At 47.1% G+C, this 13,135-nt stretch overlaps 1 protein-coding gene across 2 annotated transcripts; it reads right to left on the bottom strand.

Moving 5' to 3' along the window:
* Window positions 1-999: 999 nt before the first annotated feature.
* LOC109782393 (exocyst complex component EXO70A1) lies at window positions 1,000-8,492 on the bottom strand. 2 transcript variants are annotated; one of them, XM_020341020.4, is made up of 11 exons: window positions 7,858-8,492; window positions 6,908-7,113; window positions 6,572-6,817; window positions 4,981-5,119; window positions 4,697-4,909; window positions 3,863-4,068; window positions 3,129-3,329; window positions 2,943-3,042; window positions 2,328-2,437; window positions 2,085-2,231; window positions 1,000-1,504 (listed from the first exon to the last, which is right to left on the bottom strand). In XM_020341020.4, the coding sequence occupies exons 1-11, from the start codon at window positions 8,092-8,094 to the stop codon at window positions 1,396-1,398; spliced, it is 1,914 nt and encodes a 637-aa protein (XP_020196609.1). In that variant the 5' UTR covers window positions 8,095-8,492; the 3' UTR covers window positions 1,000-1,395. The 2 variants fall into 2 exon arrangements, with proteins under 2 accessions (XP_020196609.1, XP_020196608.1); XM_020341019.4 differs by having other exon boundaries at window positions 6,572-7,113; window positions 7,858-8,396.
* Window positions 8,493-13,135: the final 4,643 nt, after the last annotated feature.

Genomic DNA, 13,135 nt, shown 5'->3' with positions numbered 1-13,135 from the left:
TATGGTTATGAGGGTCTGGATTGAGTTCAAAAGGAATTGGGAGTGGTCAGATGCACTGGATCCGGTCCAAATCACCCCAAATCCTACCAACAACCCTAACCCTAGCCTACCAGACAGAGTAAAACAGATGCTTACCTTAGAGTTGAATTGCACCATGTCGTCATCGTTGCTCTCCTCCCCGTCTTCCCAGGAAGACATTGCAGCCCGACGACGAGGGTGAGCGGCATCATCGGCAGCGGCGCGCAGGTGGACAGAGGAGAGTGAGTGCGAGAGGCCGTGAGGGAGTGAGGTGTTTCACTTTACGGGAACGTTGCGACTGCGCCGGTCAGAACGGCCATTACACGCGCGCCATCTCCCCTCTCGCCGCGTCGACAATTGGGAACGTCGAAACGCGCTAAAAAAAGGTCACATGGTTATGGTGGTCATGTGGATTTTACACGAGGGCAGTCTTCCATTACCGTCTGAGACTGGCTGCACTAGGTTAATTGTTCAATCCGACTAGCATGGAAGTGGCCGAAACAATGAAAGGAGGGAACTTGATAGGTGTCGCGGCAGCCATATACTAGGGCACCCTCCTGTGTAGGGTTTTTGCAAATGTCAAGTTTGAATATTGCCCTGGGGAAGCCAATAAGATTGCGCTTTTTTTAGCTTCATGTCACAGCGAAAATGCCAATTAGCAGACATGTAACAGTTTTTTTTTTTTTTGCGAATAGACATGTAACAGTTTTATCCAGTGAATAAAGCTGCCAGCTTTCCCTAAAAACAAGAACATGCCATCCACATCCATGTAATTACGAGTCTAAAATTAGCTCCAATAAATAAAAGTGGCACATGTGTAAATTTCACATGAAAACACCCTGACGTAACCATCAGGGCTGCTTCCACCACAAGGGTCCTAACATGGCTTGTTCAAGTAGACAAAAGAAAGCAATGCAAATTACTCTGAACTAGTCCAGGAAGAAAGTTTCAAGACCCAGAAGTCACAAGGAGACCAGAGCAAAAGCACAACAGGTCAAACTCATCACTGCGGTCAACTATAATACAACAATCCATAACCGAGCCACTGATCTGATCACTCTGGTCAACTTTATTACCACTATGCAGAACTACAATGCCGAACAGGGAAACACCGACGAACACCGCCGGTACCAAAATTCCAATCCCCCCCCCCCCCCCCCACCCCCAAAAGAACAAAAAAATTCTCAGCACACCGAAACCACCTACCACTCTGATAAGCAAGGCAAGACATACAGCTAGACCTTACACTCTGTACAAAAGACCATGCACCGAGGCAAGGGCCGATGCAGTTCGACTCAGTCACATGGACAACCAGGGGTCCAATTTACAGAATACCATCGCACCCTCGAAAAAGCACGGCAGGCAGCGATGCGGCTATCATGGACGTTCTTGTTTCCCCTCGAATAGGTTGCCCAGGAACAGCTCAAGCTGCTCGGGCGTGTGCTTGACGTACTTCCCAGGCGCTTTGCTGTTCTCAATGAGAGGCCTGCAATTCGACAAAGAGATTTTATAAGTGCATACACAATTACGCATGAACTAGAAGCTAGGAGCTACAATCTTGAGACAGAACATTTTTTGAAAGAAATCTTGAGAAACGAACATCTATGTTCGTAAACAAGTAACACCAAAAGAAGGTTATTTCACGAGATTAAACATGTTGGAAAATAGTTATGAAACAAGCCTCAAAAATTGATGTGTTGTTACTTTTCACAACAAATAAATATAAACCTAACCTGCAAGTTTGGGATTCAGGTCTAAATATCTAATCGACATAAGCACAAAAAGATACAATAAGTTTGACTCCTAAATGGCTGCCAAGTGGCAGGTGCATCAGGGTATAAGAATAAATGGATTAGGTATGTTTATTATAATGCTGGTATAAAGGAAAAAAATACTGTCACTAGATACCATAGACAAATGTGGCACAAGCTTAGCTTTAAGATAATGCCACCAGGTTCAGAACAAAAAGCATAGAACAAGGAAGTGTGTTATGATCCTCAGGTTCGGGTTGATGCATTGAAATTCACTGTTTATGAGCATGAGGTGTCATGTGTTAAGAAAAATACCCGAAGCGCTTTTGGAAAGATCTGTATGCGGGTAACAGAATTTCTGCAACAGCCAGTCTCAGTGACTCGCGCAACTCTGAATCTGGAACAGACCAGCCACACTGCTTTTGATAAATCTCTTCAAATTGCATATTGAAAGACCTGAATCTGATAGCATAATGGGGGAAAACAATGTTTCAGTATGGAATAATAGGCCATCATGATAGTAAAGTAAGCTGAAATAGTCAGGGCATATGAGCAAACCTCTCTTTCACAGCTGTTCTTGAAGCTCCACTGCTATTGCCACCTTCGCTTCCTACTTGACCACTACCTCCTGATGAAGTCAAACCTTGACCTGAGAGGCATTGCAACACCTACAACATTGGAACAAACCAAATAAGGCAATGTACATAAATATTTACTACCTATACTTTTCAATTTCTTGCAAATGCACTTTCAGTTTCTAAGCCGTATTATCGTATTTTTCATGCTAACAGATAAAGTAGTGACCAAAGCCAGTGATACACTCAAACCACAAAATTTTCCTTCTGAACATACATCAATAAACAATCCTACCCACAATCATAGCTCAGCAACAAAGATTAAGGCTCGGCAAAACAAATAGGCCAATCCCATTTCCCATGCTATGAACTGCATCAATATTAGTATGTTTAAGGCCATTAATTATCTCTGGATTCCTCCTATATATTCAGAGACAGTAGCTACATAGATATTAGATTTTCGAGTGTGTTAGTTTGCTCTGGCAGTTCTTAGCGAGGACATTTATTTACCGCGCTGAAAAAGCTTCAACAACATGGTACCAAAATGCAAAAGAAATAGGCAAAATGAGTTTTGATCTAAGATTTCTGGCTAACGAACCTTCGACCAAGCAACCCTTCTATATTGGTTTGCATTTTGCTGTACAATCCTTCGATGTCTTTGAATCCAGTCATCCCCCAATAAATCCTTGGCTTCTGATCTGCATGAAAGGAAAGAGAGCGTTAGACTAAACTCACACTCTTAAAAACTCATTATGACTTCACTTGTACTTCATAAAGAGCATACCTGCGGACAGATTTAACAATATAATGGATGTTATTCATCAAAAATATGTGCATCAATGCAGGATCCTTGTATTGTTTTGCTTTTGCATCCAAATTATTTTGTAAAGCTTGCATAATACTCATGGTCACAGATGCCAGCTCAGAACCTGATCCATCTTCCCTTTTGAATTCCTGGAAGAGCTGTTTCAAAGTTGATTGATAGCTGCACACAGATTGATGTCATTATTTACTTACTGTTATTCCTTTATTTTGTGAAGCTGAAGCAAGTAGTGACATGTTGAAAGATAACATGAATAGGAAGTTACTACTACTAGAACTAACACAGCCTGGAAGGGCACTAAATAATACACCCTCTGTTCCTAAATATAAGACGTTTTGGCAGTTCAATTTAAACTGCCAAGACGTCTTACATTTAGAAACAGAGATAGTAGCTGAATACTGGAAGTGTGTCAACACCACCTTTACAAGAATGGAATAGATGAAGTTTCACCTACAACTACAAGTAGATCTATTTGTTCTGATTTACTGAAACAGCTGTAAAAATGGAAGTCTGTTTTTTTTTGGTGAAGTAGAAGGCTATACAAAAGGTCCAAATATAACAGCAGCGAGGTGCATAACACAAATATCAACATAACCCAGTGGATAAACTTTAGAAAGAACACATGAAAGTATGACCATACACCTATGCAATTGCCAAAAGAAATAAATCAAAAGTGCAGGTGATTAGACACTTACTCAAATAAAAATTTAACATAGTTAATCACATAGCTTGTCAAAGGATGAACTGTTCCATCAGTATGAATATTCTTCGTTGCATCCTTCTCGACAGCTTCTTCGAAATCGCTGAAAGTCTTCTGTGCAGTTTGTGCTAAACATTTTGTCAGACTGAGTGCAGAGTCACGCATTTGAGAGCATGGTTCTCCAACAAAGATGGTGTCAATCTACACAGTCAATTGGAAAGATGAATCTTTTAGTTACTTCCATGCTTACCACCATATATAAAAATAAATTCTCATTGAATTTACACTACAAGTCTACAACCTTCCTACAAGATTTGTCAAGTTAAAATGGACATCAAAGTCTGAACAACAAAGCCATGGTGAAAAACATATTTTATGCATAAAAGGTATACTTAAATACAAATGGCCCAACAATTCAATGATGGAAGTATGGTACCAAACTGTGAGACATGAGTACTATCATATTTGTATAGTTGCAGACGATGCATACAAGGTAAACTCAAACACAAATGGCCCAACACTTCAATGATGGAAGTATGGTATCAAAGTGTAATACATGAGTACTATCATATTTGTATAGTTGCAGACGGAAATTGTTGTTTTTCGTAACCATATGCAGCATTCAATAATTGCTCAAATGTCTCCAGCCAAAGCAAATCAAACTGTTAAGGCAGTTAGTGCAGGAAATCTTTTCAAGGTGGCATAAGGGAATAAGCATTTGTGTCAACCGCAAACAGATGAATTGTATATTTGGAATCCGTTGTTATCATTATGCACACAAGTGCACTCGTTAGCCAGTGAAACAAGCATGGTCTGAATAAAAATATACCTCTGTTTGAAGTTCACACATTATCTCATACATGTCTAGCAGAACAAACAATTTCTCCGGTGATCTTTTACTCATAGCAATTGCCTCACCAAAGCTGAGTAGAGTAGCCAAACTGTTCTTGGTTATTGCAGAAAAGCACTTATCCCTTAAAGATTGGCTACATTCAAAAACTTGGTCACAGAGCTGGCGTTCCCCAGCGAAAAGAAGTTTCACCTGTTTCAAGCAGAATGTGTCAACAAAGACAAGCTATAGTGCCATTTAGTAGGTTTGAGGAAGATCCTTACAGCAATTCGCATGAAATGAATCCAATTCCCTATTTTAGACTCCAAAATCTCCCAAGGCATTTTCTGCACTTCATCTTTACTCAGTTTCTCAACACCCAAGTTCTTCAAACTCGACTCTAAAGCTGAAGCACGAGCTTCGCTGCATATAAAAGGAGAATATGTTTCAGCAAGTAAAATGACTGAAATGGAGAGGCAACTTTCTAGTGTTCTATTGCTGATATCTTATTTTACTGTGGTAATTTCTTTGTTCTTTAACACGGCATGATATCTGTATTTATTTATTTTTGTCTACAGGGGCAAGGATTTAGAATACATATTAATGAATTGAGAGGGGCTAATTCAGTATTTAGAGATGTAAAGTGCCTGACCATTGAAGGCAACATGAAAGCCAAGAATATTTCGTCGTTAAAAAGATGCTATTACCTATTTTCCTTTTTTATGTTGAAGTTGATAACTCTCACTGAAACCACTTAATAAAGGATAAAATGATAAATGCAGTTCATCAAACGCAAAGCTAATTCCAACCATAAGCAGTGAAAAATTGAGCGTATGCCTAGCGGCGCGCTGAGCGCAGGCCTACCGCTTCACTTTTGGGGTAAACATTGAAAAAAGCGCTCGGATACCTAGGGTTAGACAAAGGAGAGCGGGGTGGGAGAAACAGAGGAGAGCAAGGCGACCTTGTGCCGCCAGATGTGGGGCTTTCTTCCCCGACCTCACCACCCATCTTCCCGCCGCTGGACCTTGAGCTCCCCTTCCCCGACCTCGCCACCAGTCCTTCCCCCTCTTCCCCGATCACGGGCTCCTCCTCGTCTAGGCTGGAGCCTGGTGGCTTCCCCGACCTTGCCGCTGCCAGCTTTCTTCCCCTTCCCTGACATCTAGCTCCTCCTCGTCTCTCCTCCCCCAACATGCTTGTGATTTTAGGCTTAATACATGCTTTGAAAATTATTATTTTGGGTCCCCTTGTTCCTCTCCGTACGACGTTAGTACAAAACGCTTAAGCGCGCCTAGGCGTCGCTTAACCTGTCATTGCACTAAACGGTGGCACAACGCTTGCTCAACGCCGCCATAACACAACCAAACCCGAATGAACAAAATGTTGAATTGAATCGTACTGTTTTGTTTTCCAATTACTTCTTCAATTGAGAGAAAGAAAGATAGTAAGAATTGTCTTATCCAATTTGGAAGGATTTCATCCTTATACCTATCCATGACTGTCGTATCAGGAAGTTTCTTACGATCAATGCCAGATATATCTGTGTAACTATAGACATGCATATAAATGCTGCCTGCCCCCAAAACATTATATTACCCCGAACCTTTCTTGATTATTTTGTTTCTACAAATCGCCTAAAAACAACTTAGGACTGTAAACTGCCTCTGAAATCTCTGTTAACTGCTTGAATTCAAAAGCAGGACCATACCATATTAGCAGCATTCATTAAATGAGAATGACGTATTATTACGTGCGAACTATTGTAATTCTTCCTTATCCATAGTATATAGTACATCTAAGGGTAGAGCTACATTAGTCTACTTATAATTATTCACACAAACGAGAAAGGAGAAATACAACCAGTCTAGCTCCGCTTACCTGTATATTTCTGCGCATTGCTGTTGGCATCCAGCTTGGACCAGCTGCTGTGCCAATTTAGCAAGCAAAGGAACAAACTTGGGCTCAATAAGTGCAGGAGGCTTGTATACGGCAGCCTCCGCGGTTTCATGGTTATCGGATTGCGGGCCACCTGGCGGGTGTTTCCCACCTTCAGACCGAGACTCGGCTGATGGCCGAAGCGTACTCGGAAGGCAGTCGAAAAGACGGTCAGGCTCCATCGGTTTGCTGGACCATTTAAGAGGGCGCACGCACCATGCAAGAGTTAGGCAACGTCGAGACAAAAATAGCAATTTAAATGGATGATGAGACACGGACCTGCGCTGAGTCAACTGGTTCTGGAATTCACCTTCCATCTTCACCAGGGCCTTGGAGAGGAGGCCATTCACGTGGCTGAGCACACGGTCGCTGCTGCTGTAGCTCCTATTGGAGCTGAAGAAGCGCTCGATGCTCCGCAGCCGGTCGACCGCGTCGAGGAAACCCTGGAGGTTCTCATTAGGACCTTTCTGTATTTCGCGCTCTGCCTGCACATACATACATACAGATAGCATTATATCACCAAAAAGATACTAGGAGTAGCTAATTTTTCAGGAGACACGCTTACGGAATACTAAGGTCCATGAAAAACCACGTCCAACGATTTCAGGTACCAAAAGGTATAGTCTTCCACTTGGAGTGGGTGTAAACTTAGTGGTCACTGGCATTTAGCTCATCTTTGAACTAAACACTGGTGGGCACACTAAATTTACCTCCATTCCACGCAAAAGCTTACTCCCTCTGTAAACTAATATAAGAGCGTTTAGAACACTAAAGTAGTGATCTAAACGCTCTTACATTAGTTTACGGAGGGAGTACTGGTTAACTGACACTAGCAGCAAACTTAAGCTTGCACCCAACACACTGAGATGCTGTAGAACAGAATGGACTGATCACACCAAAAAGTAGTTAGTTGTTCTTGAGACTTGCCTAATGGCATCAGAGGGAAAATCCGCAGAATTCCGGCAATTTCAGCTACCAAAAGCTACAATTGGGTAACTGACAGTAGCTAGCAGCAAACCAAAGCTTGCTTGCACTCAACACCTTGAGATGTAGTAATAGAATGGACTGATCACGCCACCAAACACTAACTAAACTTTCCCCACACTCGATCGTCCACCGGCCAGGCGGCCACAGTTCCAGCAGCAACGGAATGCAATGGGGATCCGAGAGCGCGCGAGGGACGGGACGGGCAGGGAGGGGATCGATGGGGGTTGCTGCTAGCACAGTACCTCTCGTGTGCGGTCGAACTGGGTGAGGATGACGTCGGCGGAGCGGAGGGTGCGGTCGATGTTCTCGTGGGCGGTGCGGACGGCATGCGTCCTGAGCTGGATGGGGCGCATGGCGGCGTCGAGCGCGGAGAGGCGGCTGTCGAAGGAGCCGAGGATGGAGACGACGGCGTCGGTGGCCGCCTGGCTCTTCCCCAGCGACTCCCGCAGCAGCGCCGCGCGCTGCGCCAGGCCCTCCATCCCCGCCGACGCGCGCTCCTGCTGCTCCGGCGCCCCTCGTCTTCCGGCAGAGCGGGCGAGCTAGAGTAGGTCGGATGCGGGCGCGGGGTGGATCTGGGGGCCGGGATCGGAGACGGCGGGTTTGGGGGGGCAAGCGGGGCAGGTGGGTGGGGTGGAGGACGGGGGAGGGGACCCCACGGCGCAAGGGCGGGGTGGCTGGCGGAGGAAGCGAAGCGAAGCGATGGCGAGAGGGGAGGGGAGGCAGCTCGGCTGGGGAAGGGAGGGGAATGATTGGGAAAGAGAGCGGACGGACAAAGGAAAGTGAGGAGACCACCGGGCGGCGGCAGCGGGGCGGCAGAGGAGGAACCGTCGCCGCGCGCGTGCGTTGCGTGTGTTGCGTTGCGTGGGCCGCCGGGCGCGGGCTGCCTGCCCTGCCCTGCCTGCCTGCCTTGGACCCGTTGGTGGCTACTCCCTCAACCGCCGTGGTGGTGTACCGTGCACGCCGTGGCACCCGAGAGCGCAGCTGCCGTGCTCTAACTGTGTTTTCTTTCTTTTCAATTATCTCTGATGAGAAAATAAGTGTGTTTTCGGGTGTCTCTCAGCCTCTGCGCAAAAGCATTTGTGACGCCGAACACGAGCTTAAAAATCTACCGCTATAGCCAAGATCAGTTGCCTGCAATCAAAGACCTAGTCCTAGTCTAGGACGACAGGGGGTTGTTTATTCTGACGGCGATGACGACGGTGCCAATTAATTCTCAACGGCGATACTCAATTTATATAACAAAAGAAACTCAGGGAAGGAGAGAGAGAGAGAAGAAGAAGCTTAGAGACTAGTTACGTGTCTCATGAAGACGCCTGGGACGAGTTGACGAGAGGTGAGGTGTGACGTAGGAGATGAACACGCACTAGCAATCCAATCCAAATAATGCAAGACCTAGACCGAAACTAAATTCTCACGCACGATCCACGTAAAACAGGCTACACTGTAAATTTCAATCTGCATATATGCTATAACTAAGCCTCACTAATGGGATTCAGAGCAAGATATATAAAGTTGTTTAAGACATGTGGGTCAAAGTGGTATTTAATTTGAGCATACCTATAATGGCGTCCTTAGCATTAATGTCGGGATCGTCAGCTGTTGGCGGAGCTGGATATTTTTCTCGGATTTCAGCTAGGGTTATAACCATACTTCTTTGGAAGAGCACGGCCCCAAGTTGTTGGTGGAATGGATTTGCTTCGGCCGGAGTAGAGTGGAAATCTATTGACGGAGGTTAAGTCTGGCAAAGAGCCTCGGCCTGAGGAAGGCATTGTATTTTATTTTTTATTTTGCACGCTCGGGAGAGGGGGGGTGCTTTAGGGGTGTCCAAGTAGGCTCATTTTGGTTGGACCTCTAGTTGGGTTCGGGAGGTGCTTGGGCCTGACTAGGAGGCCCTGAACCTCACGGACTTCCTTCCGTCACGGGCCACACAACAGCCTCTACACCCCAACTTATTTTTGCTTATTTTTGCAGCGATGTCTTGGACTCTTTGGACGACGCGTAATAAGATGATGCTTGAGAAGGTCATCTCGAGACAAGCGTCTGACTCCTTCAAATTCCTTGCTTTTCTGCAGCATTGGCACCCGCTCTCAAGGCAGCGTCCTCGGGATCGGCTCGGACTCATGATGGATGCGCTTCTGACTACAGCGCGTCGACTATTGTCCCGTAGGGCCGCTAGGCAACAGCCACTAGGTGGCTTTTTTCTCCTTATTTCTTTTATATTTTCTTTGGGCATTACCGTGCTATTGCCCCAGCCATTGCTATGGGTCAGAATTTCGGATGCTGGTTGTATGTGAAGAGCTCCTTTACAAACAACGACTCCTTAAAAAGCCGGCACATGAAAATCTTATTAGGGCCCGTTTAATTGGCGAACATGCGTTGGGATAAAGTGTGAGCGTTGCCATGCCGAAATAACAAAAAATTGCCATGCATTTGTGAGGGTTTGCCATGTATGGAAAGAAAAATTGTCATATTTAGAAAGAAAAAAAATGTATGTGACCCGGTGTATTTTCTGTTTCAAAAAATGTCATCGTTTGTTCACAATCTAACGGTTTTACCGTCATTTGCTTGGAACTCCCTCCGGGGAACGTTCGTCCATTAGTATTCCCATAATCTTGTTTATCTTAGTGGCGTACTTAACTTAGAGCAACTCTAGCAGACCCCGCATTTTGCCGACCTGTAAAATGTGTTTGCAGGTCGCACGGGGGCGGTTATGCAGGCCGAATTTTGCGGCGGCAGACTAGAAACCGCAAACAAACCCCTAAACTTTAAAATAAGTTGTTTCGCGCGAGAAATTTAAGCAGCAGCTCGCCGGAGTTCGCTCGCATAGATCGTTCTTCTTCGCATAATAAGTTCGTACACGCCACATACATACATAAAGGTTAGATATGCTAGACAGGGCCTACGTTACCGCACCACTAAAACAAAATTGAGCTCACCGGAGCTCCTGCGGTAGCTGCCCACCGGCGGCGATCAGTCGGAGTCGGAGTCGACCTCGATGTAGAGCTTCGCCTGCTCCGCCTTCATCACGCGCAGGTCAGCCTCCTTTGATGCGTGCGCCTGCGATGCCGTGAGGCCCGTCTCGAGGAAGAGCCGCTCGTACTCGAGCTCGCGCCGGATGCGCTCTTCCATCTCTGCCTGATCCCTCGCCGACCGCTCGAGGACGACGCGCTCGAGGAGCTCCTCCTGCCCCGGTGGGAGGTAGTCCTCGGGTCCGATGACGCCTCGGCGCGGCGGCGCATCGGGCACGGCCTCCTCCGGCTCCCTCTTCACCGGAACGAGCCGCGAGCTCGAGCGCCCGCGGATGAGCACCCCGCGGAACCGTGGTCGGATGAGCTCCCCGCGGACCAGTTGCCGGAGGAGGCGCGGCGGCGACGGGCGCGCTTGAGTTCGAACTCGTCGAGCTCGCTACGGTTGAATGCCGGCGGCGGCCGGGCACCGTGGTTGAGCCACCGACGCGCCCCCCGCTTGCGGGCGGCGTCAGATCTGGCGCGGCGGCAGCGCTCCGCCTCATCCCCCGAGTCGGCCATGGTGGTTCAAGGCTCGCCGGCGGCGAGAAATCGAGCGGCGCGATGAGGAATTGGAGGGGAACGCGGCTGCGGGGGATAGGGTTTCGACCCGCATCTGCCCCGCAAACCCGCAGTTATAGTGGCTCGGGGGGTTGCGTTTGCGGGCTGCGGCAAAAATATTTACGGGCCGGACCCCGATGCGGGCTATAGTCTGGCCAGAAAAATAGACCGAGCTCGTATAATCGCCGGAATTATGCGGGTTTGCGCCGGATGCGGAGTCTGCTAGAGTTGCTCTTAGCCAGAGATGTCCATAAGCTGTATAACTACACGGCGAGTTGGTTGTTTTAGACAGCCTCGGTCTGACTACCTCTTTTTTTTTAAAGGATTCGGTCTGAACTCTGAACAATGCTCAGCCATGAAAGCGAACAACAGCTGAACAAAATGGCTCAGCATCTGGTTTTGCTTGTGACGTCGAATGGATCATGTGTCTTCCACCCAGATCATCGTGTCTGAAAGAGATGGATTGCTACTCCAGGACGTATCTGCAAATTCCACCCAGCTGATCCAGGGTAGAGCGGCAGCTGAAACATGTGCCGTGAGCACACCAGCATGCCAAGGCCACGGAGTGCCAATGCCGACCTTTTTTTTCCTGAAACGGATGATGCCGACTTTATCGAAAAAGGCTTTCGGCCCCTGAACTAATCACTCGGTTTCAAGTTGGGGGTGTTTTTCGACCGTTTTGAAGTAATGATGCCGACTTTTCATGGCTTATCCCTTTCGTCTCCGCCAAGCCATTCGCCCGGTAACATCTTCCCGCGCGATTTCTCACCGACCTGTGTGTTTCCTCGTGGAAAGCTAGCTAGCTAGGCCACGCTGTTGGGTTGGCACCAAGCAAATTGCACGGCACGCCATCGTTCCGTGCGTGTCTCCACGAATTGTATCGTCGTCCTCCACACAGCTGGCTAGACCTGGAGGAGGAGCGGGTGAGCCACGGCCCACGGATGGGTGACGGGTAGTTGTAAATGGCTTCAGCAAGTGCGGAAATTCTGTTGGGTTCGCCGAAGAACTGACTGGACTGGAGTACACAACGAAGCATAGTACTCTGCTACGAACCGGCGAAAAGAGCAGAGTATCTCTCTCTCTCTCCGTTTTCTGAAACTACGGGGTTGTTTTGTTTCTAGCCACGCTTTGCCACACCTAACCTTAGGCAAGTTTGATCAAGTTAGGTAGGTGTTTCATTCTAGCCACACCTAAGGCAAGATTATTTTTTATGAACAGTGAACCTCGCATGTAATAGACACAAATAGTGTGATAAGATTCCCTTAGGCAAGCCAAAATGTGACTAACAATTTGAGCAACTCAACTAAGACAGGTGTGATAGAAAATCATGTGGCAATATATGGCAAAGATAGTCACTACATCTGACGAAGAATCTGAGAACAACAGCTATCTCGAGCACGTGCCCACCGTGAGGGGAGGCCAGGCAAAAGGGCCTGTCACCGAGACCATATCCGATCTGCTCCGCCCGTGGAAAGCTAGCTAGGCCACGCTGTCCGGTTCCACCAAGCGAATAGCACGGCACGCCATCGTTCCGCGCGCATCTCGGCGAACGTATGTATCGCCGATCAGGTCTCCACGCAGCTGGTCTCGGCACAGCTGCAGTCTAAAACAAACACTTGGTTAAACAAACATGCTTGCCCTCGACCCGACCGCGTGGTCATGTCAAAGGGGCTATTTGGTTATGGGTGATTTCTCGCCATCTTTATTGACCGGATAAGGGCATTTTCAACGTCGACCCGTAAACCTTTCGCATGCATACGGATTATGGTGTCCAGATCACGTAAGAGCATATCCAACGCGGTCCTGTATCGGTATGTGGTGCGGCCCGGACACGTTTTTGCTCGCATACCGGAATTGTCATGTTTAGCAAAAAAAAAGTGATGTAGATTTTCTTTTACTAGTGCCATGGTTTGATCACCATCCGATGGCTTCAAGGTCGCTCATTTAGTATTCC

Source organism: Aegilops tauschii, chromosome 2 (genome assembly GCF_002575655.3).
Source record: "Aegilops tauschii subsp. strangulata cultivar AL8/78 chromosome 2, Aet v6.0, whole genome shotgun sequence".
NCBI classification, from domain to species: Eukaryota; Viridiplantae; Streptophyta; class Magnoliopsida; order Poales; family Poaceae; genus Aegilops; species Aegilops tauschii.
The sequence above is the reverse complement of the archived record's forward strand: the minus strand, read 5'-3'. Positions and strand labels throughout refer to the sequence as shown.